The 25692-nt window shown below is 37.1% G+C and overlaps 1 protein-coding gene across 1 annotated transcript; it reads left to right on the forward strand.

The window, feature by feature from the left end:
• Window positions 1–411: 411 nt before the first annotated feature.
• Window positions 412–23281, forward strand: lsm14b (LSM family member 14B). Its single transcript, XM_028811795.2, has 8 exons — window positions 412–631; window positions 2249–2412; window positions 3089–3218; window positions 4689–4766; window positions 16689–16850; window positions 20399–20552; window positions 20716–20906; window positions 22531–23281. Exons 1-7 carry the CDS (start codon window positions 511–513, stop codon window positions 20882–20884), a joined length of 978 nt encoding a protein of 325 aa, XP_028667628.1. The 5' UTR covers window positions 412–510; the 3' UTR covers window positions 20885–20906; window positions 22531–23281.
• The last annotated feature ends 2411 nt before the right edge of the window (window positions 23282–25692 follow it).

Raw genomic sequence — 25692 nt, forward strand, 5'->3', positions numbered from 1 at the left:
ACCCGAGATAGACCAGCTGGCGTGAGCCTCAGGAGAAGCATTTGGCTATTGCTGCCCACCACTACTCCTGCGACTATGGCAACGTTCCAAATGTAAGCTTGCGGAAGTATTGCGAGGATATGCCTCTGGAATATTTTTTTCCCATTTTTTTTTTTTAGTATTACCCCATCAGTAGTTTAAGGCAAGCTAATGACGTAACAACTTTTTCCAGTTTTTCAATCAGACGTTTTGCATTGGCAATATTATAAAAACATGTTCTAACGAAACGAACTAATTAATAATAATGATAAAGTCAAATTTTAGCATTGGCCATTGTCTCTTCTACATTTGCCCCTCGTGTACTACTTTCTTAACACGTTCTTCATGATTGACAACTAATAACCCCGCCCACTTTCTTCATTCTATATAATTGCTTCGTAAGGGAGTTGTTACCGAGTCTGTCAAGGTGAACTAACTGGTGGGTGTAGGAAGGAAATTTGGAGAGGTCCTTAGTTGATAAAGAAGGCAGCAATGAGTTCCGGGATTCCTTATATCGGCAGTAAAATTAGTCTGATATCCAAAGCTCAGATTCGCTATGAAGGCATCTTATACACCATCGATACGGACAACTCAACAGTTGCTTTGGCTAAAGGTGAGACCTTTAGAAAAATGTCTTTGGGTTGGGTTATTTTTTGGGAACATATCGAATACTCATGTTGTAGGATTAAATACTTAAGCATTTACCTGCCTGCCAGCTCGCCCATTATTTGTATGTAGAATAATTAATAATTTAAATATTTTCATATTTCGCGTTGTCGAGTCTTTCACCTCTCCGTATAAACATATGAACGCGGCAAAGTGGCCACGTGTAGCAGCTTCATATCCCGAACTCTCCGTCATTCAGTAACCTGCGCTGAGTTTTTTTTTTTTTTTTTTTGTTTTTAACTTAAGGAAAAATTGAAACGATTAAGAAAAGCTTGAGCCAGTATTGTAATGGAATACATTGTCTGGTTCTTTTATTTTATTAACCGCTGTTGATGTGAAACACCTCACAGGTGGCATACGTTTGTTTGGTTTTTCGTTCTTTAACTTGTCGCTTAATTGTCTTAAAGAGGAAATGGCGTCGAATAAAGATGCCACCTTTTTTATGAAGTATTTTAAAAGAGAAGGGCTTGAAATGGTGGTAGGTTCGTTGTTCATTATTTAAATCCGGATCGTGTGCGAGATGTAGTTTTATTAGGATTTAATATCTCGTGCTCATCACGGTTTTTGATCACTGCAGTTGTATTTTAACTGATCAAAACATGCACCAGCTTCACAACACGATCCTAACCTGGATAATTACGATAACGGATGGCTCTTAAATGTGTTCCAGTTTTAAAATCCCTGAAACATCTAAAGAGCAGTGGTATCTAGCCAGAATGTTTTCAAATGCATTTGTAATTGAACGCTACATATAAATTATTGGAGCTGTCCAGTAGTTTTGAATCGTCCAAGTGTAGTTTATAAATTTAGAAATTTCGTATTTTGACGAGAAAAAGTATATGCATCAATTTCACACTGACCTCAATTGTCATTTCAATATTAGATGCTATGTTATGATTAAATATTAATACGATTTTTCAGAAGTTTCCAGTACTGTTACTCCAACTCGCTGTTAACCTAGTTTCTCTAAAATCTCGAGGATAATTCAAGAAGTGTTTGTGGTGAAATAAGTGAGAAACATGCCCCAGTGATGTAAAGTGAAACGGATTTGCATAGACACTTTTATACTTCAAAACTATTGTATATCTGTACAGGGTTTGATTTAGCACGGTTTTAGGCATCAACAGCAGTTCAGTTTGGGGTTGTGTAGAGATAAATTCTGAATTGTAAATGTTTACAATTGATTGGAATTGTTTGCAGGTACTTATTTTAAAACTTTTTCTCCATTAGCAGCAAGAAATTGTCTAGAGCCAATGTTTGCCAGTTTTATTTTGGAATAGGCTTAATTGATGTATTGATCTATAAAGAGAAATGTAGACAAAAGGACATTTCAGAGGTTTTAATTTTTTGTGTATATTGTACATAAGTATTTGTATATTCTAAAATGTCAATGGGTGATTTTCATAACAAAAAAATGAACATTTTGTGCTAACTTGGTATGGATTATTCCTGGCCAGTTATGAATCATACTTGTCCTAAACATGGTTAAATGATACACAGGCAAAGTTAATTGCTTTCATGTGTTTGTTAGTACAAGTAATGCCATGGTGTTTTGTGTTGATAGTTAGATCTTTTGGGACAGAAGGACGTCCCACAGAAAGACCGGTACCTCCAAGAGATGAAATATTTGAATATATAATATTTCGTGGAAGTGACATCAAAGACATTACTGTCTGTGAGCCTCCTAAACCTCTTCATGGCTTGGCTCATGACCCTGCAATTGTTCAGGTATGTCTTGCATGTGTGATAGTTTTGAAAATGCTAGAGCACAGGTCAATTTTAATGTTGAAATTTTGGTTCGATTTAGACATGGTATAGGGCAGCCACAGACCTATATGATCTTTTTTTGTGTTGATACATTTTCTTCTTCTTTCACTGTACTATGTGCTTGGTCCACTTCATGCCATTCCTACCTGTAAGTTGCATGTTTCAATTTTTGACCAGTAATGATCTGTTTCTTTAATCTTTCAAAACTAGCACATTGCTACTTTCAAATATAACCATTTTCTGTGCATTAATTTAAGCTGTCCTCATACATATCAGAATTGATCATTAAGCTTTTGCTCCATTGCACAAATGGCATTATTTAGACAATGTCCCTATACTCATTTTGTCATGTGCAATTCTGATCATCTCTAATGACCACAAAATCGAACACTGACTTTCCTGACAAATGACTAATCCATTTTGAAAACTTTGAGGTTTGTTCCATCCCTGATGCTTGAAAGACTTAATTATAGAAGTTGAAAAATATATCTCAACTGTACTATGTTTAAAATGTTGGTTATGTTGCCTAAATCATTTTGCACATGCTTCTGTTTTAAACTGTGCACCATGTCTGTCTTTTAAATGGTTATATCAAACTCTCACAACAACCCTTAGTGTACTGTTTTCCTCCCTTCAGTCTTCCTTAGGCAGTTCATTGTCTCATCAGCCCTCTGTTTCCTATAGCCCCTACCGGGGAATGCCTTCTTATAGTCACTTGGCTGCCAGTTCCCTGTTGAATCAACAGTATGCTGCTGCACTAGGGCTAGGTAAGTAAATGTACTAAATAGTATGAAGTTATTTTCATGCAACGAATGTTCTTGCATACTGATGTGTGATATACCAGTAATGGAAAACCCAAGACCTTCTACTATGCAGTTAGACTTGTTTTTTACATGTGCACATGTCCTGGCAAAGAATATTTGTTTAAATTGGTGGGGTTAAGAAGAATTGACTTGGACAAACATTTCCCCACAGTAGGATTCTATTAAGTTGTCCCTTTCACCTCTAGCATATGGTAATGCCATAATTCTTTTTAGAAGGTGATTTTTGGGAAATAAAGGAACAATCCTTCATATTTGTCATTTTAATATACTTTCAGCATTAAGTAATTATGGAAAATGAATGTCTCGATGTAATGGGCAACTTTTATATTTCTGTAAGAGTCTGGCTTGGTAATGCTTTTCATGCCATGGTTCTGGTTGATAGAAGCTTTGCTTTATGAAGAGTATACAGGGTCTTATTTGGAATGGCCTGTTTACTTGTTTTTGTTTTGGTAAGTCTCGTGGAGAGGGGCAATGAAATGCATTAGAATGTTGCAAGAGTGAAAATATATACAATAATAGCATTAAATCAGTGATTGAAGGTCTTGTACAGTAAGCAGGTATACTGCACTAGCTAAATTATAGCCAACCATTCTAAAATACAGTTGCAATAAAAAAACTTTCTGTATTTTAGAGCCAAGATACATTTGCATTTTCTTTATTATTGCAAGTCTGCAAGTGACTCTCTTGCATTATGGTTTGATAAAGGTTTGATGGCATTGACTTTGCATGTTAAACCTTGTTAAATCATATACTTCAGATGTGAGTTCAAAGTTTGGTGGGAGTGGTACAGTATCCAAGCTCTGTGATAACGTGTGTGAGAGAAGTACCTTTGTGGAGCAGAAGTTTTCAAAAATATTCCTGTCTTGTGCAGACCTAGAGCAATTAGCTTAGAAGATCCATAATTCTTGCTGTCCTTAGTATCATAAGTAATTCTAGGCTTTTTTTTTTGGTGTAGGACTTCACAACCTTCCTGTGAGGAGGGAGCCTATGGTAGAACAGGCTGTTCAGACTGCTCCAGTAGAGAACACCTTTACTAAGAAATCACTCCCCCAGCAAAGGCAGAGACCTTGGTGGAGCCTCTCTGCAACCTGGTCAGGAAGATCGGCTTCAGGGTAGAAGTTGGGTGCAGTGCTTTTGGGTCATGAATTAGTGAACAAATTGTTTTAAATATTTAAGTCTGGTTCCGTTACCACAGAAGATCTGATAAAAACAATATCAAATATTGTGAATGTCAGAATGTCATTAATTAGAACCAGATTTTTTTCTTTTTAAGCATGTACACAGTAGAACTTGTGTATTGCTTTACTTGAATTTAGTGATGATGCAGATATTTTTATAAAATATAAAGTGGACATGGCTGAAGTAAGCAGTTTAGCACCTGTTACTAAGTTGATTTTTATTTTCCTGCGATAGGCACAGTTACTCCAGATTCAGCCGAAAAAGATCAGACTTCAAACAACGAGAACCGAAGACCACAGAGGCGAAGGCCAGGTAAACTTATTAGAATGCTTGTATTTAGATCTTCTCTACTACTAGCTGTTCACACATTCCTTATGTCAGAATATTTAGATTTTGAACTTGCCAAACTCCAATTTAATTTTTAATTGATGTTTGATCATGCTTTTAGTATTTAGACCAGGTAATCAATTTCTAAATCTGATAATGTAGAGAAAAGCCAAGCAAAATGACAACCTTTTATTGGCTAACTAGAAAGATTACAATATGCAAGCTTTCGAGGCAACTCAGGCCCCTTCTTCAGGCAAGATGTAATCAGACTGATAATGTATGTGGTTTTTTTTTTTTTTTTTTTTCCTCCCCAAATTTTTGCACAATCCATGGCCAGCACCAAATTCAGATCTATTTTCAACCACTTTTCTAATATCCATGTAACAAATGATTTACTTCATTTAACGGTGGAAAGCATTTTTTTAAAAATCTGTCGTGAATGTCATTATGAAGGGTAAGAGCAAAGCTGCTCCAAGTGAATGTGGTCAAATAAGTTATCCTCAAGTGATGGAAGAGGTGATCATAAGATTAATAAAATGATTTAGCAGCAATATCAATTTTGTGAATGTTCAAATGAAAAGTGGTGGCAAGCAGAACAAAGATCTCTGGAATTTTAAGTATTCCTACACTCCTAATTGTGTGTTCTTTACCTGTAGGGATACAATTTAAATATCTGCATTACAACCGAGTAAAGCAGTCAAAATGAGGATCCTGTGCAGAGTTGCTCAGTTTCTGTATGAGATACCTGGCAATGTAGTCTGACCACTGAAACTGATGTTCTTTGGATGAAGCAGGGAATTTTATTTGGATGTGTTGAATTTCACTTCCTACTGAAAGTTAACTGGACACCGCTCGGGACATAGATTAAAGGAGGTGCATCTCTTGATAGGTAGATCCTATGAATTCCCATCATTGCTTACAAGATACTTGCTGAAGATATGGTAGTTTATTGTCTAGCTTGGTGTGTTCCTTCCATGCCAGTCACCAGGACAAACATTGGATGGTCTTAGTGGCTATTTTAATTATCCACATATACTGTACAGGGTAGCACTTTAGTTTTTAATACTGCAAATATACATATGCATTGTATGACCAGACCTTGGCAAAGTGTGTTTTTTGCTCTTATGGTTATAAAGCTTTGGTAGATAAGTTGTTCCATCGGAGTACTGGTGCACTTGATATGCTGGTAAAATTATTTGACTATGAAGGACTTGCAGGTCTTGTACTGAAGTATGAAATATCAAGAAATTTCTCTCTGGCCATTCCAAAATGAAGATTTTTATAGTCCATATTGCACAGATTAATAACCACTCTGCTCTTCAAGTATTATAACCAAAAGAAGCCTTTACATACTACAAACATGCATCCATTACTCATTTACTCCCATGTAACAAGATATTAAAGTTTAGAAAGTAAACTAGGGAAGATGAATGAAATAGAAAAATGTCAAATGACTATGGCTAACCATAGGAAAGCAATTTGTGCAGAATTTAGAATTTTGAGGTTGCAGAACCACTGGAAACTAGTCCTTGTATTTCAGGGTTTTAACGGACTCTTAAATTTGTTTTTTGTTTTTTTTTTTTTTTTTTTTTTTTTTAATCAGAAAAGGTATTTTTGAAGAGATGAGACACTGCTTTCAAGTAATAAATTGTCAGAAGCCATCAGACATGAGACTTTCTGTGCCTAGGAATTCTTGGGAACAAATTACTGCCACAAACAATTTTGAGTGGTTAATCAGTTACTCAAGACTAATTTTGCCCAGGTAGTTAAAGTAGGCATTGAATACATGTGCTGTATTTAAATATTGAAGAATGTATTATACTGTATATATATGTGTGTGTGTATTTATATATAGATATATCTAGAGATAGATGAAGAAAAACTAAAATAGCTCAAACAAGACAACACTGTTAGCACTAAAGTGTTTAAAGTCAACTAAAGGTTTAAAACTGAAATATTTTTGATTCTTTCAGTTGCTCCCATTAGGGGTTAACCACAGCAAATATTTTTTTTCCATATCTCCTTGTCCTCTGTATCTTGCTCTTGCATGCATCACTTGCATGTTCTCTCACACCACATCCATCAACCTTCTTAGGCCTTTCTCTTGCCTGGCAGCTCTATCCTTGGTATCCTTTTCCCAATATACCCAGCATCTCTCCTCTGCACATGTCCAAAGCAATGCAATCTTGCGCCTCTGACTTTGGGAGGTCAGCTCAGGTTGGATGGTTTGGTGACATTGTTCTAATTTCTAAACCTGTCCGTTCTCGTCACACCCAAATTTTAGCACCTTTTAATTCTGCCACCTCCGGCTCGGTCTCCTGTTTTTTGGTCAGTGCCACAGTGTCCAACCCATATAACACAGCTGGTCTTACTTCTTCCTGTAGAGCTTCCCTTTCACTCTTGCTGCTACTCGTCTGTCACAAATTACTCCCGACACTCTTTTCCACCCTGCCTGCACTCTCCATCTCACTTCCACAATCCCCGTTACTCTGTACTGTTGATCCCAAGTATTTAAACTCCTCCACCTTTACCAGCTCTATTACCTGCATCCTCCCCATTCCGCTGACCTCCCGCTTATTTATACATATGTATTCTTATTCCTACTGACTTCATTTTAATAATGGATAATTCATTACTTGTAAAGTAATATATTTCAAGCCTTTTGTTTTATTGTTGATTATGGCAGATAGCTTGTGAAGATCAGAAATATAGTACTGTATCTTAGATTATCAGACTATTGCCTACAATCAAGGATTCATAATACAGAAATGTCCAACTTCTGAAGTGTGTTCATTTATACAGTTAATACTTTGTTGGGGCTCCTTTGCCATGAATTACTGTGTCAATGCAGCGTGGCACGGAGGCAATCGGCTGTTACTGAAGCCCAGGTTGCTTTGATAATGGCCTTCATCCAGTCAGTATTTTGGGTTGGATGTGTCATCTTCCTCTTGATACTCCGTTGATTCTGTATGGGGTTCAGGTCTGGAGAGCTTGATGGCTAATCACGCACAGTAATATCATGGTCAGAAAACCATTTGGTAGTAGTTTTGGTACTATGGGCATGTGCGAAGTCCTGCTGGAAATGAAATTTGCGTCGCCATGAAGCTTGTCAGCAGATGGGAACATGAAATACCCTAAAATCTTGTGGTAGATGGCTGTGTTGACTTTAGGTTTGAGTGAATTCAGTGGGCCTGCACCAGCAGATTACATGTCAAATCAGACTGTGGACCCTTCACACTGGACTGTGGATTCTGTGCCTCTCCACTCTTTCTCCAGACTCTAGGATCTTTGATTTCCAAATGAAATGTAACCTTTACTTTAATCTGAAAAGGAGTGTGGACCACAGGGCAACAGTCCAGGTTTTTTTTTCTTCTCCCCTACCAAACCCCCCCCCCCCCCCCCCCCCCAAGCTCAAGTAAGACTCTTCTGACGTTTTCTTTGGTTCAGGGCTGGCTTGATATTAGGAATTCCACAGTTGTAGCTCCTTTCCAGAAGATGTGTGTGGTGGCTCGTGATACACTGACAATAGCCTTGTTCCACTCCTTGTGAAGCTCTCCCAAGTTCTTGAATCAACTTGGGATAGACAAGGGATCCAACAGCATGGGCAAAAATTAAAAACACAAAAGGGAGAATGTCCTTCTCTCTCTCTCTCTCTCTCTCTCTCCCCCCCCCCCCCCCCCCCCCATTTATAAATGCTTATTCTAAATTTCTATTAATACAAACTTACCACATCTTGATTTCAACAGACCCTGTGATTGAAGGCTGTGACCCTCAACTTGAAGGATGAGGTCTCCAGGACTCTATACAAATCCAAATCTTATGGGATATATCATCTACTGTTAAATTCTGCTCTGTACTTCTAAAATTTATATTTTTTATTTCTTACTATATTGAGAAATTGTTCTGTTCTGTGTACTGTACTGTATTGTATTGTATTGACCCCCTTCTTTTGACACCCACTGCACGCCCAATCTACCTGGAAAGGGGTCTCTCATTGAACTGCCTTTCCCAAGGTTTCTTCCATTTTTCCCTACTAGGTTTTTTTGGGAGTTTTTCCTTGTCGTCTTAGAGTCAAGGCTGGGGGGCTGTCAAGAGGCAGGGCCTGTTAAAGCCCATTGCGGCACTTCCTGTGTGATTTTGGGCTATACAAAAATAAACTGTATTGTATTTCCCCCCAAATTTCAAAAATTATAGAACATCACTTAACCCTCTGACTTTAATGGTGGGCTGGTATTCTTCTAGTTAAGGAAGATAAGTCTGCATGGTAATAGTGTGGTATAGGCAATTACAATCAAGTTGTCATTCACTTTAAGCCCATCTGGAAGTACGCCAAACGCTACTGTTAATGGGTTTTCAATGATTGTGACATAGTTGTCTAAGCATTCAAAGATTTTTGTCCAAAATAATTGGGTACACTGCTAAAACATGTCTAATGGAGCTGGATCTAGATCTAGATTTCAGTGTTTGTAGGTTGGATCTTGCTCTGGATTAATTTTGGACAATTTTTAAATAAAATGTGATCAACTAAATATTTTAAGTTGAATGCTCTGCGCACATAAAGCTAGTGAATTTTATTCATGGCTGCCGCCTTCTCCTTCTGAGACTTTAAGTGAAAGGTCCTTTCCACACCACACCCTAGAATCTTTAAAAGGGAGAAACTTTAAGATGTTTTATTGTTGAGATACTGTGAGTCTTCAAGACTGATCAGTATTTCTTCTGGAATAGAAATGGACTGGAGATGTGCAAAATTGGGTAGGTCCTTTTAGCAAAGCTTATATGAAAGTAGTGGAAAAAGTGTGATGCTGAAAAGGAGAGGAAAAACATAGTTCTCAAAGTTTTAATCCCGCGCAGTTTCCAAAGATTAGATACTGTGTAGGTGTGAAAGGTGATTATCATGTAGAGTTACAACAGATAAAAGCTTCACTGTATTGAAGTGCATTCCTCTGATTCCATACTCTGATTGGACAGTTGTATTATTGGTATATTGACAATTAGTATTTACTGGGGCACAAAGCAGGGCATATAAGTACAAGAATTTATTTCCATTGCAGACCATGGCTTGTGTATACATTTCCAAGACTTCCTAGCTTGTACTGTATAATTGCCGCCCAGTAATAAAATTGAAAGTTAAGCAGTGCCATGCCACTTTTTGCTTTGGGTCTTTGTAAAGTCACCTTTTTAACATGTGGATGTTTCAGAAAAAGTTTATAATCGAGTCTGATTTCTTGAACAATTAACGTATATAGGGATGCTTTGAAATAAACATCCTTCACACGCTTTTTCTATCTTCACAGTATGGATTCTCTCTGCTAATGTGAGATGGAGGGTAGACCATCTATTTACATTTCCCTCTGCCCCCTCCCCCCCAGGGTAGCAAAATTGAGTTGAAAAATCTTTGTTTACCCCTTGATACTTAAAACAGTTGTGATAAAATAAACCAATAGATGGCTAGAATTCACTTTAAAAGCACACATTTATGGTAAAGATGTTCATGGATCTGATATACAGTACCATATCTGCATATAGTGATTTTTCTGTTTCTTTCTGATAATCCACTTGATCTCTATTTTATTTAGAATGTGAATGGCCAATGTCTCAATAGTGATTGCAAAAAGCAGTGATGGAGGGCTCCCTTGTTGCGTACCATGTTCTAATTTGAAGTAGTTTGAGATCCTATTAAGAGGTTTCTGGACTGGTATAAAGTAGTTTTGATCCATGCATATATTTGGACCAAATCCACATTTGTGCAATGTGGTGAATACATACTCCCATTCAACTCTGTCAGTTTTCTGCATCCAAAAAAAGATCTCTGGTGCATTAGTTTATGGATGAGTATTGCGTTCAACAGATGCTGAAGCCTTGGAGCGAAGGGTCTACCTTAATTAATTGGTTTGGCCTTGTATTACAGAAGGAATCACTTTCTCAATCCTTCTAGCTAGAACTTTGCAGAATATCAACATTCTTCAGAAGTGAAATTGGTCTGTATGATGCACATTGTAATTTCTTTTCTTTGGAAAGGCTAATGCTTTTCAAGGTTTGAGGTAGAATTTAGTCTCTAATAGTAGAGCTAACTTGGTTGAATTTGTGTGTTTTCTCTGGATTGTTACAGTATTGTCAGACTCCTTAGATTGTGCCCTCTTTAAACTGTGTAGAATATAAGGACTTGTAGTACTCCCTAAAAGTGTGGGTTATATTTTTATGGTCCGTGATTTGTCTTTCATCTGCATTGGTAATTTCTCATATTGCATTGCAAACTTCCTTGTGGATTTTTTGAGCTAAGATCTTTCTGTCTGATCATAGTAATGTGATTAATGGGAGTAATGTGAAAGAGGAGTTTCTCTGTTCCTTTTAAGAGGTCTAATTTTGATTGTGGAGCTGGTCTTTTCCTATGAAGTTCCTCACTTGGAGATCTGGTGTATTCTTGATCTGTTCTGGATATTTTGTAGATTAATTCTAATGCTTCTTGGTCTCCAGCATGGGGTTTTTTTTGGTGGGGGGGGAAAGATGTGAAAGAATTTGTCCTGTTAAATGCCTTCAGAGTTTCCACAAAATATTCCCGCAGAGACCTCTGAAGATTTCTGTCCATTAAAAAAAATTAATTTGTATGGACGGGAATTCTGCAAAGTTATCTTCTGTTAAGATGTCAGCTATGAAAGGAGTGTGTAGAACATTGATTTTCAAGCACTGAGATCAGTTGCATGATTGGAGAATAGCATTGTACTTGCAAGATTTGATAGTGGGCCTTAAATTATTGATAAATAATCAATTCTTGAGTAACTATGATGTGCTCATGAGAAGGAGGAATATTCTTGAGTTTAAATATTTCCATGGGTGAAGTTATGATCCATAAATTGATGGTCTTTGCAGTATTGGAGGTTATCATCACCACTGTAGTTCTGTGCCAAGTGTGGATGTAAAACCCATTCTTCAGCCATTATAATTTTGAGTGTTCATATTAGGAATTGATGAAATGTTTTGAATAAAATCTCAATCCTCCACATTTAGGTGTGTAAATGTTTATCAAAATTACTTTTTGATTTGAATAAATTACCCATCATGATATACCTAATATTTGGAGGAGCCTTCCACTGATTGCTGTGCAATTGCCTCCATAATTCACCTCCAGTGTGGCCAGTCCTAGCGTGTGGTGTGGGGGAGGAGCAGAGATTTTTTATTTTATTTATTTTATTTTTTTTAAAACTCAATTACACTAATGAATTGTAGCCCTACAAATTACCATTGTCTTTAAATTTGAGTGGATTGACCATGGTTAGTTCATATTGCAATACTGTGATTCACAATCCTGTGTTTTCTAAGGAAGAAGCAGGAATATTTGAAGAGCATCCAATATTCAAATTTTTAATTATGTATCCTCTGAAAGACTTGCATTAAAATGAGTTGAGGATCCCAAGGTACTGATTACAGAACTTGCTTGAGTACAAAACATTGTCACATAAACAACTTACCTGAATTTGTTCTCCTGTCTGCTGATCTGATTTATATAAATTTGTGACTGATGTAATACTCAACCAGTTTAGTCACCAATTAGCTGTGTATGCACATTTAAGTAGTGAAAGTCCAAACATCACACAGTTGAGATTGGAACCCAGGGTGCTGAAGTTCTGAGGCAGCAGCACCAACTACTATGACATCCTTTTTGTTTTCACTGTGTGTGGATGTGCCTTTAAATTTGTGGTTACAATATGAAACCCCCTAATAGGATACAATGGAGTAAAGTTACTCCTTTACACATTTTGAACAAATGTGGATTAGTCATATAGGCATGTGGATTATCATTTTATATTTCAAGGTTGCTGATCATAAATGTTTTTTATATATATTTACTGGTGGCTCTGGCCTAAGAGCTACTCCCAGAAGGTTAAAAATGACAAATATCAAACGTAAGCATGTGGGGTATCTACTAATATATATATTAATAATAAAAAAAAAAAATATGGTTTTATTTATTTTTTTTTTGTTGTTAAAATCCTTAGTGATCTAGCCCTCTATGGACATCTGATGAAGGGTGAAAAATTGCAGACTTCTGTTACAATCAATATTTTGATTTTAAACATTTTATATTGAAGCATGCATTACTATTCACATATTACACGCAGCTATTTTTGTTGTGTACTACTTCATGAAGGAAGTTTCTTGTGAAATGCCAAAAATTTGGGCAGCTCTTCCAAATACTGAATAATTTTTCTCCATTCCCCTCTATGGCCATTTCAGAATATATCTATTAGCAAATTGTTTCAAAACAAAGAAGAGGTTGTTGCACAGGTACATTAAAAAAAAAAAAAAAAAAAAAAAAAAAAAAAAAAGTCAAAAACCAACACCTAGTATTGATGTACATTTTCTTGAGCTTTCTGCAGGAAGTGAATAAATCTTAGCTTATTGATGAAAGTACATCAAGTACAGTGGGTGACAGCGGAGTTAATTACATAATACAAGTTCTGGTTAGGATGTTGAGTGTACAGCCGGATGGTAACAATTGGGCTTAGTGTGTGTGAGAGGGAGAGAGCGAGCGCTCTGTGCTATAACCCTAGGCAGGGGCTTTGCATTTGGGTAAATCTGTGATACGGTGTGGAGAAAAACTGATTTATATTACATTCTTTGCTTCCAATAGTAAAGGTTCTTGGTTAACAAAGTTTTTGGGAGAGTTAGTTAAAGAAGCTGAGTAGATGACTTTAATCTTTTTAAAAACTTGAAACCTAATCTTTATCTACAGAAAGCAAGCTTATGCTTTAGAGGATTCATGTTTTCTAAAAATGGATAGTTGAAATCCAGAGAAGTAAAAGGATTTGCAGTTTGCCTTTAAGGACTATTTAAACACTGGAACTTTTTTGATGGTTGAAATGGTTTTACAGCATATGTAAAAACTGTACAATAGTTTTTTACCTGTGCTATTTTATGTACATTTCTAAAACTTTCAGCCCTTCATGACAAAAAGATGAAGGGATTATGTTTTAAAAAAAAAAAAAAAAAAAAAAAAAAATGCTTTAGTTGCCTCACATTTTTATGCAATTGTTTTGTTCACCCCACTGAATTAAAGCTGAAAGTCTGCACTTCAACTGCATCTGGGTTGTTTCATTTAAAATTCATTGTGGTAATGTACAGAACCAAAATTAGAAGAAAAATAATTCTGTGTGCATGTATGTATATGTATGTGTATGTATATAATTAGTATGTATGTGTGCAGTCTTGTCAAGTTTTCCCCACCATCTTTGAGAACCTACTATAGCAACAGGTTGTGGAACAATGCAATTTGAGTATTTTAAATGTTGATTGAAAACATTCTATGTGGAGAACATAAAAATTGAGAGGGTTTTATAGGTTGCCAGTTATTACTGCAATAGAATTGATATTTGCAATATACTAATTTACAAAATTTGTATTGTAAACATACTGCTACTTTTTTTTCTTTTTTTTTTCTTTTTATTGAAAAGTCAAAGTACATATACTAATGAAAATACAATACACATTAACAGGCAACACTGTTGCCAAAATGTATCTACTAGAATAGCTATGCTTGTATCTGGTTATTGTACTTTCATAATACCATTGCGCGAGTTGCACATTAAGTTCAATAGTACAATATAATTTAGTTTTGGTGTACTTGCAGTTAATTGCAGTGTATATACACTGCAAAAAAGGATACTTGGCAGTATATTCTGTCCTACTGCTGAATAGCAGTCCTTTAGCTGCTTTTTGCAGGTATAAAGGGACATATACCAATAGCATATTACCATTTAACTCCTGTCTGTTCCCTTTGTAAAGAACCTCTGAAATGCAAGCTGAATGCTATAACAAATCTGTAACCACACAAGAATTGCATAGCTACAAATGTAACCAAACTATGGGGTTTTTGTTTAGTCTTTTAATTGGTCGATGCATTAAGACCGAACTTTAAAGGACTGTTGCTATTTCCTTTTACCATCATCTTCTGTACTGTCTTAGCACCACTGAGTTGCATGCATCTTTTTTTAATTAACCAGTGTAACAGGTTCACAGTGATTTCTAAACAGACCAAATATTCACTAAAAAATCAATCACTTTTGTATTTGTGTTCAGTCTCCCTGCTAAACACAACTACTCTAGCCTCTTTGCTTGTCTTAGGATTTTTGTCACTTTCTCATGTGCCGTATCTTGCATTTCCATCACCTCAAAAATAGTAATGAGCACTCCCCCCCCCCAACCCCCCCTTCTCATCCTGTCTGATCTTGGCCTCTGAATCCCAAAATACCTCTGTCTGTGAGATGGATTTATAATTTTCCCAGGGCAACATCTAGGGTCAAGAGCAGCACTTTTGGTCCTTGTACACTAGGCTAGGACTGTGTGTGGCCCTTGCACAGAGCCTTCGGTTACCCTTAAAGTCCATATTTTCTAGATGGACATTCAGCTGATCCTTTCCTTAAACAGGCAATATTTTATTTCTTTTGTGGTGGCTGAGTGGCAGACTAGTGGACTCCAATACATTCTTTTGAGTTTACCATTGAATAATTCCCCAGGGGTGCTGGGGCATTGCATGCTTCCACCATGTGAAAGTAGTGGTTCAACTAGTTCTTTCAGGCCCACAGCACATAAGGATGTACAGTGCCCCAAATTCCTATGTCAAGTTGCTACAGCTGTGCAAGATTTTGATTCTGCAGTTTACTGTTGTAATTTAGCCATCTTTTTGTATTTATTTTTTTTTTAAACCGCTGGGCACTCATTTTCACCAGACTGGCGGAAATAATTTTACTTATTCGAGCATTCACGCCATATTGGCCTATGATGCAAATTAACATTGTGAAGGCACAAACCGCATGTAAAAGGGTGATGTGCTGCACAAATTGACACTACGTAGTTTCTTCCTTTTCAGGGTAGAAAGTAATGCATCTAGATAAAGGAGTATAACTTGTCCAAATCCATTCCCCCAAACCACCTGCACACTCAACCACCCACCCTCAACGGAAACTTGCTTTTTAATTTGTGTGTAGTAGTGCTTCCTGTTAAAGATGAAATACCAATAAGACCAGGATAGCTGTATGGTTATGCCTACACTATGCGTCTAACATTGCATATATGGAATTTTCCATCATGGAGTCCAGACTTCATTTTAAATTTATATTCGATAGTAAGGGCAGACAAATATGTAATGGTGTCTAGTTGATGTTTCAGATGTGTCTAGCTGGAATACAGCAGCTTTATCAAACATTTATTTGAACTGCAAACTGCTGCTTAAATTATTTTGGTTTGCTCACAGCCATTTAAAGATGAACTTGTCTAGAAGGATTTACTAATGGTGTGGTGGTTGTGCTCATTTTTGTTTTCATAGGATCATAAAAGCTAAAGGAGGAGAATGCATAGCTGCAAGAAAATGACTGACTGTAAAGAATTGCTTCTTAGTGTGCCTTCCTGGTTGTGTATGGGTTACACCAATTCTGATTTGGTGAAGTTAACTGTGGAAGTAGCTGATACCTCCATCTTGTGGACATATTCCTGCTTATTAAAGGACTAATCAATTTAACATGTGTATGCAAGGATAGAAGCTGTGCTTGCTGCTTAAGTACATTGCAATATTTCATTTGCAGCCCGTGCATGTTAACTATCTGCATTAAGTATTTTGCTGTAACATGCCTTTAGATATACTGGAGTCAGTTCCCTGGAAGCTTGCATATTCAGATTGCTTGTTGTGTGGGTGTATTTTAGACAAATTTTAGTATTTTTGCTGTCTTGCCTGGAAGCCATGAAAGTCTTTACTGAATAAGATTTACAATAATAAATCATGCAAGAATTAAGTGTTTGGTTGTTGAAATTGGAGTATTTTGTAAGACAAATGTACAGCATTTTTATTTGTTCTCGTGAATATGGGATACTAACATGCATTTATGTAGTGCAGTAATTCTAAAATTTTCTTTTCAGCAAACCGAAGATTCCGCAATAGATGGAAAGGTCAAATCCTGGTGTCAAATGTGAAGACTGCTTCTATTCAATTTGAGGATGATTTTGATTTTGAAAGTGCAAATGCCCAGTTTAATAAGGAAGATGTAGACAAGGAGCTACAGAGCAAACTTGATGTAAAAGGTGTGCTTAGGATTTGAATAGCGCTCCCAGAAGATTTAATGCTGGCTCACATTTCAAAGTTTTAAGACTATGGTGTCTTGAAGGTATCTGTACCTCACCCTAAACAGTTTACACTTTTAGCCACCAAGTATTTTATACTTTTCCTTCAGAAAGTGTTCAGACCCCTTCACTTTTTTCTCATGTTGTAGCCTTATGATAGTCTTTTTGATACAGGAAAAATTTAAACGCAATACCTCAGAATGACTAAGCTAAAACAGCATTTTAACTTTTGCACATGTATCAAAAAATAAAAATGCACATTGACAGAAGTATTCGGGTCCCTTGCTATAATTACTTAAAATTTGGTGTGTGGTAAAGTCAATTGATGACATTTGACAATTTCTATCGGAGCAAAAAAACCTAGTTATGCGGTTGAAGAAACTGTAGAGCTTTGGGGCAGGATTGAGCTGAAGCATAGATCTAGGGAAGGCTTCAAAATTCTGGTTACATTTAAGGTTCCTAAAGGTACAGTAGCCTCCCTATTGGAAGAAATTTGGAACAACCACAACTCTTTATAGAGCTGGCTGCCCAGCCAAACTGAGCAATTGGTGAGGAAGGCCCTTGATAAGAGTGGTGGCCAAGAATCTGATGGTCACACTGGCTGAGCACTAGAGAACTTTTGTGGAGGTGGGAGAAGTTTTCAGAAGGACAACCACTACTATAATACTTTTACTATTCTAGGCTTTATGGTAAAGAAGAAATAAAATGCATGGAAACACACTTGAACTTTGCATAAAGGTACCTAAAGGGATCTCGGACTGTGATAAATCAGATTCTGTGGTCTGATGAAACAAAGATGACTGTTTGGTCTCAGTGTTTTTTAAGCATCCTGTCTGGAGGAAATCGGGCTCTGATCATCTCTTGCACAATACCATTTTAGCAGTTAAGAATGGTGGTGGTGGCAGCTTGCTCTGGGATTTTTTCAGCAGCAGGAACTGGGAGATTAGTACGAGCTGAGTGAAAGCTGAACAGAGCAAAGTAGAGGTTCCTGCTTCAGAGGGCTTTGGGCTTAAGGTTCACCTTCATCAGGGCAGTAAGCCTAAACAAACAAATACAAACCAGAAGTGGCTTAGGGTCAACTACTTGAATGCTCTTGAGTGGTCCAATCGAACATCCCTGGAGAGACCTAAAAATAGCTGTCCACTGACCATCTCTATCCAACCTAACAGAGCTGGGGAGGATGTGCAGAGAAGGGTGGAATATAATCCCCAAATCCAGGTGTGCATGGCTTGTATCGTCCTGCCTAAGAGCTGAGCAAAGAGTCTGATTACTTGTGTCAATGTGATTTTTAGTTTTCAGAATATTTTTGATTGCTATGTCACTGTGGGGTATTAAGTCTTGCTTGATGAGGCAAAAAATGAATTTCAATGATTTTTGGTGTAAGGCTGCAAGAAAATGTGTTTTAAGTGAATATTTTGTGAATGAAAGGTGTATGAGCATTTTTTTTTATTTAAAAAAAAAAAAAATTGTGCTTTTCCCCCACCCCACCCCGAAATAGTACTTGATGGTTAAATGTTTGTACAAACCTAATTGAGTTGCCTTGTCTTTGCACATTTGCAGTCTGGGACTTTGTGTTTTGCCTTTACAGTTTTATTATTTAAATCTGTTTGGGTTACATGAGAGCTGTTGATCTGTAATTATGTTCACCAAATAGTCTGGCCTTGGCTGGATCACTCAAGACCTTTTTGTTTTTAAAAACTGTTCGTTTTGTTTTGGCGGTGTCCTTGGGTTACCTATTTTATAAAAAAAAAAAAAAAAAAATTATCAAACCTGCTTTAATGTAGAGTCCAGATGTATGGTCTGCTTGTTTATGGTTGATTTGTATTGTGCCCAACAGGTGCCTTAGAACTTTCAGCAGAAAAGAATGCCTTTTAGTTTATTTCAGCAATCTGGCTGCATTGTCTGGAGAAAAACCCACACACCCTGCAGACAATGTCGAATTCCATGTGAATGCTGACAGTGAGGGATTTGACCTTGAGGCACTGGATCTGTGGCAGTGCTACCAACTGTACCATTGTGCTACTCTTTTATTATCACTGATAAATGGTTGAGTATACCAGGTATAGCGCTTTTTTTTTTTTTTTTTTTTGTTGAGGCTATAAAGCGGAGTGGTGGCTAGGAATTTGTGCTGGCAATCGGTAGGTTGCCAGTTTGAATCCTGTAAATGCCAGAAGTGATTCCACTCTATTAGGGTCCCTGAGCAAGATCCCTTAACTTGCAAATTGCTTTGTCCTGGGTATGATGTTAATCTGCATCCAGCCCTGCAAGCAGGTCCTCCAACCTACAGGGGAAAACTTGAATTGGTGGCAGGATTAGCACTCCAGCCCCCAGGGTGACTCGCACTTTTCCATTGTGGTGCTGAGGTGTCACCTGCTGTATTCTGGTCCCAATCCAGGTGGTTTTGCATGTGTCCGGTGCAGCAATGCACTATCAGCCCATGCTCCCAACCTCTATAGATTTTGGCTTCATACTTCTTAGGAAGATCTCCTTTCTCTAGGAAGAGAATGGTATTTTATTTCTTTACTCTGCCCCAGATCTGTCTCATTATTGAAAATGGATATTTAGTATAATATGTGTATGATTATGCAGAATTAGTGGAAAGACTATGGTAGTGGTGGGCAGGCCTAGTCCTGAAGGACTCATGTGGCTGCAGGTTTTTGTTCTAACCAGTTTTGCAATCTCATTTTTACCTTTTTAATTGGTCACTTTAAGTCTGCATTTAGAAAATAATGTGGGCTTTACATTCATAAACTTTTAAATTCACTATGGCAAGAATATCCTGTCACTTTTTTTTTTTTTTTTTTTTTCTTTTTCTGTATAGTGTTCTTCCTTATTTGCATCCAACTTAATAACACTTAAGTGGAATAGACAGCAAGGCAAAAACTTGCTACTGAAATGCTGCAGATACTAAGTGCCAGACTCCCTAGCATGGTCACCTGTAAATAGGGGCTTGCATAACCAGAAGCATATGGGGACAACTGGAAAGAAAAATCCATGGTGATAATCTCCATTTAACATGCTTTCAAGACTTACTGTATTCCAATAACACTTAGCAAAGTTTTGAAATTTCTAGTGTCCAAACTTTCATCAGTGTTTGCCGTGGTGCCTACTTTTATTTGTTGGAAATGTTTGTTATTGGGATACAATTAAACAAGCAAACTGCACAGAAACTAATAGGAAAGTGACATAAGTTTGTCAAATTTTATTTTTCTCCATCTTCAGATGAATTTTAAACGGGGAGATTAGACATGATGACTTGGTATAAAACTAGTTGAAACAAAGACCTGTAGCCATACTGGTTACCAAGACAAAGACTGGACACTACTGAGCTAGTTATGGGGTTTGTTTTCTCTAACCACTGGTGCATGCCTGTGCTGTAGTCCATTTATATCTTGAATAGAAACTGGGGGCACCTGAGCGCTGCTTTTTTTTTTTTTTTTTTTTTTTTTTTTTTTTGTAATGGGACTGAAAAGACCCCTAAGCATTTCAGTCCTAATTTTATGTTGTAGGTAACCAGGCTGAAAAGGGTGATGTAGATGAAATGAAAGACCTTGGATTAGAGACCCAGAACACTGTGCTGACAGTTGAAGATCCTCTTGGACCAAACTGCTACTATGATAAAACCAAATGTTTTTTTGACAACATTTCATCTGAGCTTTCAAGGTTTGTTTTAACAACTATTTTCAGACACTATTCTGTTTAATGCAGCTTAATGAGATTTTCCCCTGTGAAACCTTTCAGAACTTTAATATTGGAAAGGGTTCCTTTTTTTCCTTCACCCTTCCCTAGGACATTTTATCCACTCCCTTCTCCCATTCTTCTGTAGGAGAATAACTTGGGCAGAGGAGAAAAAACTAAACATGGAAACCTTTGGGGTTCCCGGAAAGCTTTTTCGTGGTAGAGGATTTCGTGGTGGCCTTCAAGGTGGAAGAGGAAGAGGAATAGGACAGAGACCTTCAGTTTCCAAAGTGGGAAGTGGAAGAATTATAGATTAAACTAGTATGCATATAGTACAAGGTTAGTACTTAGGCTTGATTTTAGTGTAACTTTGCAGTTAAGCACATTCTAATCGCCTGGCTAAGGATTCCAAACATCGTGAGTGTAGAAAAATGGCCCTGGGAATATCTTGATCTTAAAATGAGACCTAGGCAGTTGAATGTGAGCAGGATAACCAATACTGAGCTAGCTGACATTTCTCTATGATTTTAGGATGGTTTGATATTGGCTTGTTTTTTTTCCCATATGAATATGGATTGCTTTTTTGAAAACTGCATGAGATAGGATAAGGGCAGATTTTGAACTGTGTAGGAATTGCTACTGTGTTGAAATGTTCAGATTTTAGATTGAGAAGCCTTGAGATGGAAGGCTTTAGTACTTGCTGCTGTTCTCCTCAAGCTCTGGAAAAGGATGGCATATCAGACAAAGGTTTGTTGAAGCATACTATCATCTAGTAGTTGAATTTGTTTACCATGGTGCTGAAAAAACTGTTTCCTGTCTTGTGAAATTGTTCATTTAGAAAATCAAATCTATGTACTTGGCTTGCTCTGTATGTTCAATTATTCTTCAGTTTTTCTGAATTCCAGTGGAGAAAACCTTGAGAAACGCCATGGCTGCCAAATAAGTTTATATTAACACTAATACTCTTATCAAAAATATTTTAGTTCAGAGTTTGCTTAGCGCACCTGGAGTGGTTGTTCAAACTAGGCAAATGGTACAGACCTACGTGAAATGTGTGAATTTTTAGTATTGGTGTGTAATGTGGTGTAGATCCTGGAGTGTGCTGGCCCTCATTCTTGCAAATTTTATACTTGGTGGTCATTTTAAGATGGATGTCTTTAATCCTACTTGCATTTTAAGATTAAAAAGGTCTGCTAATTTTGGAGGGAAAAACCTTGCAAGTCATTTTACTCCAATATTAATTTAGATTCCATCCTGTGTTTTAAATTCTGGATATTTTTAAGAGACTCAAATTGGTACAGATTTTCTTTTAAACAAAAGCAGATTTTCAGATCATGTAAGTAGGACATAATATAAAGACCTACTTTATACAAATTTTTCAAACATGTTTAAATGTTTGGTTTGCACAGAATTTAAAAATTCTTGCTTGTGCTTAAGGACATGCAACACATTGCCTCTGTCCAGTGCCATGAATCATGGAAGTTATGCTGACGGACCTTTTTTTAAATGCCTTCCCTGAACACATTGCCATAACACATTAACACCTGTCATGTTTATACATTATGGCATACATTTGAGGTGTCAAGTATTCATAACCTGCCTACAATTTTCTAATTGTAAGAGCAGTGAATATGTATGGATAAAAAATAACTTACAATATAGTAGTAAATGGTAAACTAAGGTTTTTCCACAAGTCTACATACTTTGTGTTAAGAACTTATGAGAGAGAAAAAAGACCTGGAAAGAGAATAATTGAAGGCAGAACCAGAATGCAATATTAAAATAGACTTCCTTTGTATTTTCAAATAGTTCTCTTTTGGGAGATGTTTCCAAACTTCTCAGTTGGCATATACTTTATCAAATCAAACCTATATATTGAACCAAAGCTTTGCACTTAATGGTTTAGTAACTGATATGTAGTACAATACTCCTTGGTTCAATGTGTCTGTCTCTCTACCTCTAGGTATGATGTCACTCCTTTAAGAATGGGTACAAGAAAATGCAGAATTGTGAATTTACTTTGCAGATGAATCATGTTAACACATTGTATATAGTACTGAGACGATGGCACGAATTGTTTGTACAGACCAAGTGGAGGGGATTTTTTTGTTTTAATGACTTGAATTTTTTGCAAGGTGATCTTTGTTTGCATTTTTTTTTTGTCAACTGCATTTGTTTCCAAAGTATTTTGATATAATTAGATTTAAACTGTTCCAACTGCAGTGCAACCTCAAGCAAGCCCCTTATTAAAATGTGAAGTGTTTAATTGGCTACTGTGACATAATTGACTAGTAGTCGAGCTTGCCACATCTGATAGAATTGGAAGTCGGAAATATAGGTTTCTTCAAATACTGGATAGTAACAATAGGTATTTTTTATAATATTTTAAATCTTTATAGTAACATGTACCCCTCTGAATCTTAAGTGGTTAAACTGCAAAATGCATTGGCAAGTGTTTGTATATAATGTATATTACTGATTCTGCATTTCATAGTGGCAGGAAACCCTCCTCCCCATGCTGTGGATTTGTTTTATTTGTGTAATGTTTTGTATTTAAGTGCTTTGCTTATGATTACACAGAACAAAACCAGTGTATCAAGCTGAAATAGATTTGCTTTTTTTTTTTTTTCTTTCTAATGGGGTAAACAAAGGTGCAATGTATGAGGAAATAATTTAAAACTTGCTCCTGCCAATAATAAACTGTTCTGTTCTCCAGCTTGACTGATTTTTTTTTTAATTTTATTTTTTTCTGAAATTTGTTGAATAAATGTGCTAATTTTGCGTTGCAATTAGCATTGTGCACCGTATTCAAACTTTGTTTTTTTTTTTTTGGGGGGGTGTGATGGGGCCTTTGACCCCCTGATTAAAAATAAATAAATACTTGGCCAGCACAGTACATTTGTTACAAGAATAGTTTTTGGTCATCTGCTGTCAACTTCACCATATCATATTCTATGTTTATATATTTAAAAAAAAAAAAAAAAAAACCTCACTCCTAATTAAACTTCGTTGGAAAGTGAGTGAAGTTTCCTCCTAGCCCTGTCTGCTTTAGGCTAGAGAATTGACTCTCTATTGCAGTGGGTTGGCACCCTGCCTGGGATTGGTTCCTGCCTTGTGCCCTGTGTTGGCTGGGATTGGCTCCAGCAGACCCCCGTGACCCTGTGTTCGGATTCGGCGGATTGGAAAATGGATGGATGGATTGACTCTCTATCTTGCAGTGCCAGAGAAACCTTTTTAGCAGCTCTTGGTTTGCTTAGCAGTTTAGAGTGATTTCTTGATGTAAATCTGGGAGTTCTTTTCACCATCCATTGTGGTCCCCAACCATTATAGGAAAAGGTGGCTTACTATAAATTTAAAATTTACGTTGAATGTGGACATGGCAAATTTGAGGACACTTTATATGCAATGTTTTTCATGCCTTTATTACAGTAAATGAAAGTCTAGTAATAGGTTCTACTATACATTACTTACCCCTTTTAAAAAGGGGGCTGTATGACTTAAATGCCTCTAGCTATGGCCTGAATAGGGTGACTCCTTGTAATTGGATTGCATTATGATGTCCTCCACAAGTGGTCAGACTATTGATTTTAAAAAAACACTTTAAGGAAGCAAACATCTTGGAATCAAATGCAAATTATATACAACTTCTGTAGTGCTCAGTTGAGATCAGTTCTAAAAAGCAACAACTGAGTGGCCCAACAGGTGCAGCTTGGAATTGCGCATCAACCCCACTAAGGAAATGGAGGGGGGTTTTCAGGATGCCATTGAGAACTATGGGGCACCCATTCTAATGCTAACTGTACCATGGTAGGTCATTTATCAATTTTAGATACTAGGTCAAGTGATCCTCACTTCTGAGGATTCACAGAGGAGCCAAAATGAAAAGATTTACAGCAAGGGCAACTTTTCCAGTAATTGAGCTGGGCTAGATTCAGATTTTATTCAATCTGAAGCAAAGTGAATTCTACTGTGAAGAGTAAGGGGGGGGGGGGAGAGAGGATGGACTTGAGAAAATTCCACACCAAAGCTAAACACAGCAGGGCAGTCCCAAACCTTGCATAAAGGTTCTCGGTGGGTTCAAGGGACAAAAGTGACTGGGTCAAAGGTCAATCCCAAAACACCATTTCTCATTCCCCCCCCCTTTCTAATGCATGGACTCTTGGTGTCATTTTTTTATTCCTCCCTTTTTACTACATCTACATAAACCGTCCTGCTTTGCCTTCACTGGGTCCCTGTGTCTTCCAGGATTGAATATAAAATCATTAATAACCTACAAAGCTTTAAATGGCCTCACACTGGACTACATCAGTGACATTCTCCATCACTGTGCTCCTGTTTGCCTGCTAAGGTCCTCTAATAAGGGGCACAACAAGATTGCCAAAATCAAGCTGTAGGCTGTGGGTGTCCAGACTTTGGAATGATTTGAAATGAGTTAGATCAGCTGACTTTTTTATTTAAAAAAAAAAAACTTCAGGAAGGCTTTTAACTTCACTTAACATTCTGCCCTTCTTTCAGTTTACCCCTTTGTTCAGGATCTCGTGTGTGTATGTCACAAATGATTTGTTCAGGTATTTCTTTTAGTATTGAATTTATTATACTCTTATTTTTCATTATTTAATGTTTTTATGTCCTGTATTTATCGGTTTAGTGTTCGATGCAGAAAATATTTGTATCCAGTGTTACATATACACTGCTGCTTTTTCTGAGACTCAAGTGCCTTCAGCATGAGAAAGGCACTATATAAATAAAATGAATTCTTATTATTCATCTCGGCTGCAGGTATTGCTTATCTCATTGTTCTGCTTTGGGGTCTGTACACATCACACTGAACCCCCCCCAACCCCAGTCGTCTTGTTGACCCTGAAACATTAGACCAGGCTCAGGCAGGAACTCCATACAGAAACCTAACGCTCATTTCTTTGGAATTGAGAACACACGCAAAAACGGGGTGGTGGTCGGTGGGTTGCCCATAAAAAACAAGACCGCGTGTGCAATTCATATCCAGGACTTTAGATCTGACAGCTGCGCTAAGCGTTGTCAATGTGCAACCACCCGCTGCATTTGCATTAATGTAACTTAATCAAATACATAATTACTTTGTAACGATCATTATTTTGTGTTAAAG

The sequence above is a fragment of the Erpetoichthys calabaricus genome, chromosome 10, assembly GCF_900747795.2.
Source record: "Erpetoichthys calabaricus chromosome 10, fErpCal1.3, whole genome shotgun sequence".
NCBI lineage: Eukaryota > Metazoa > Chordata > Cladistia > Polypteriformes > Polypteridae > Erpetoichthys > Erpetoichthys calabaricus.

Excerpts from the sequence above, each read along its gene's own strand:
- lsm14b (XM_028811795.2), top strand. The coding sequence starts at position 511 with ATGAGTTCCGGGATTCCTTATATCGGCAGTAAAATTAGTCTGATATCC. Across the intron at positions 632-2,248 it reads AACAGTTGCTTTGGCTAAAG|TTAGATCTTTTGGGACAGAA; the intron begins GTGAGACCTTTA and ends TTGTGTTGATAG. Across the intron at positions 2,413-3,088 it reads ATGACCCTGCAATTGTTCAG|TCTTCCTTAGGCAGTTCATT; the intron begins GTATGTCTTGCA and ends TCCTCCCTTCAG.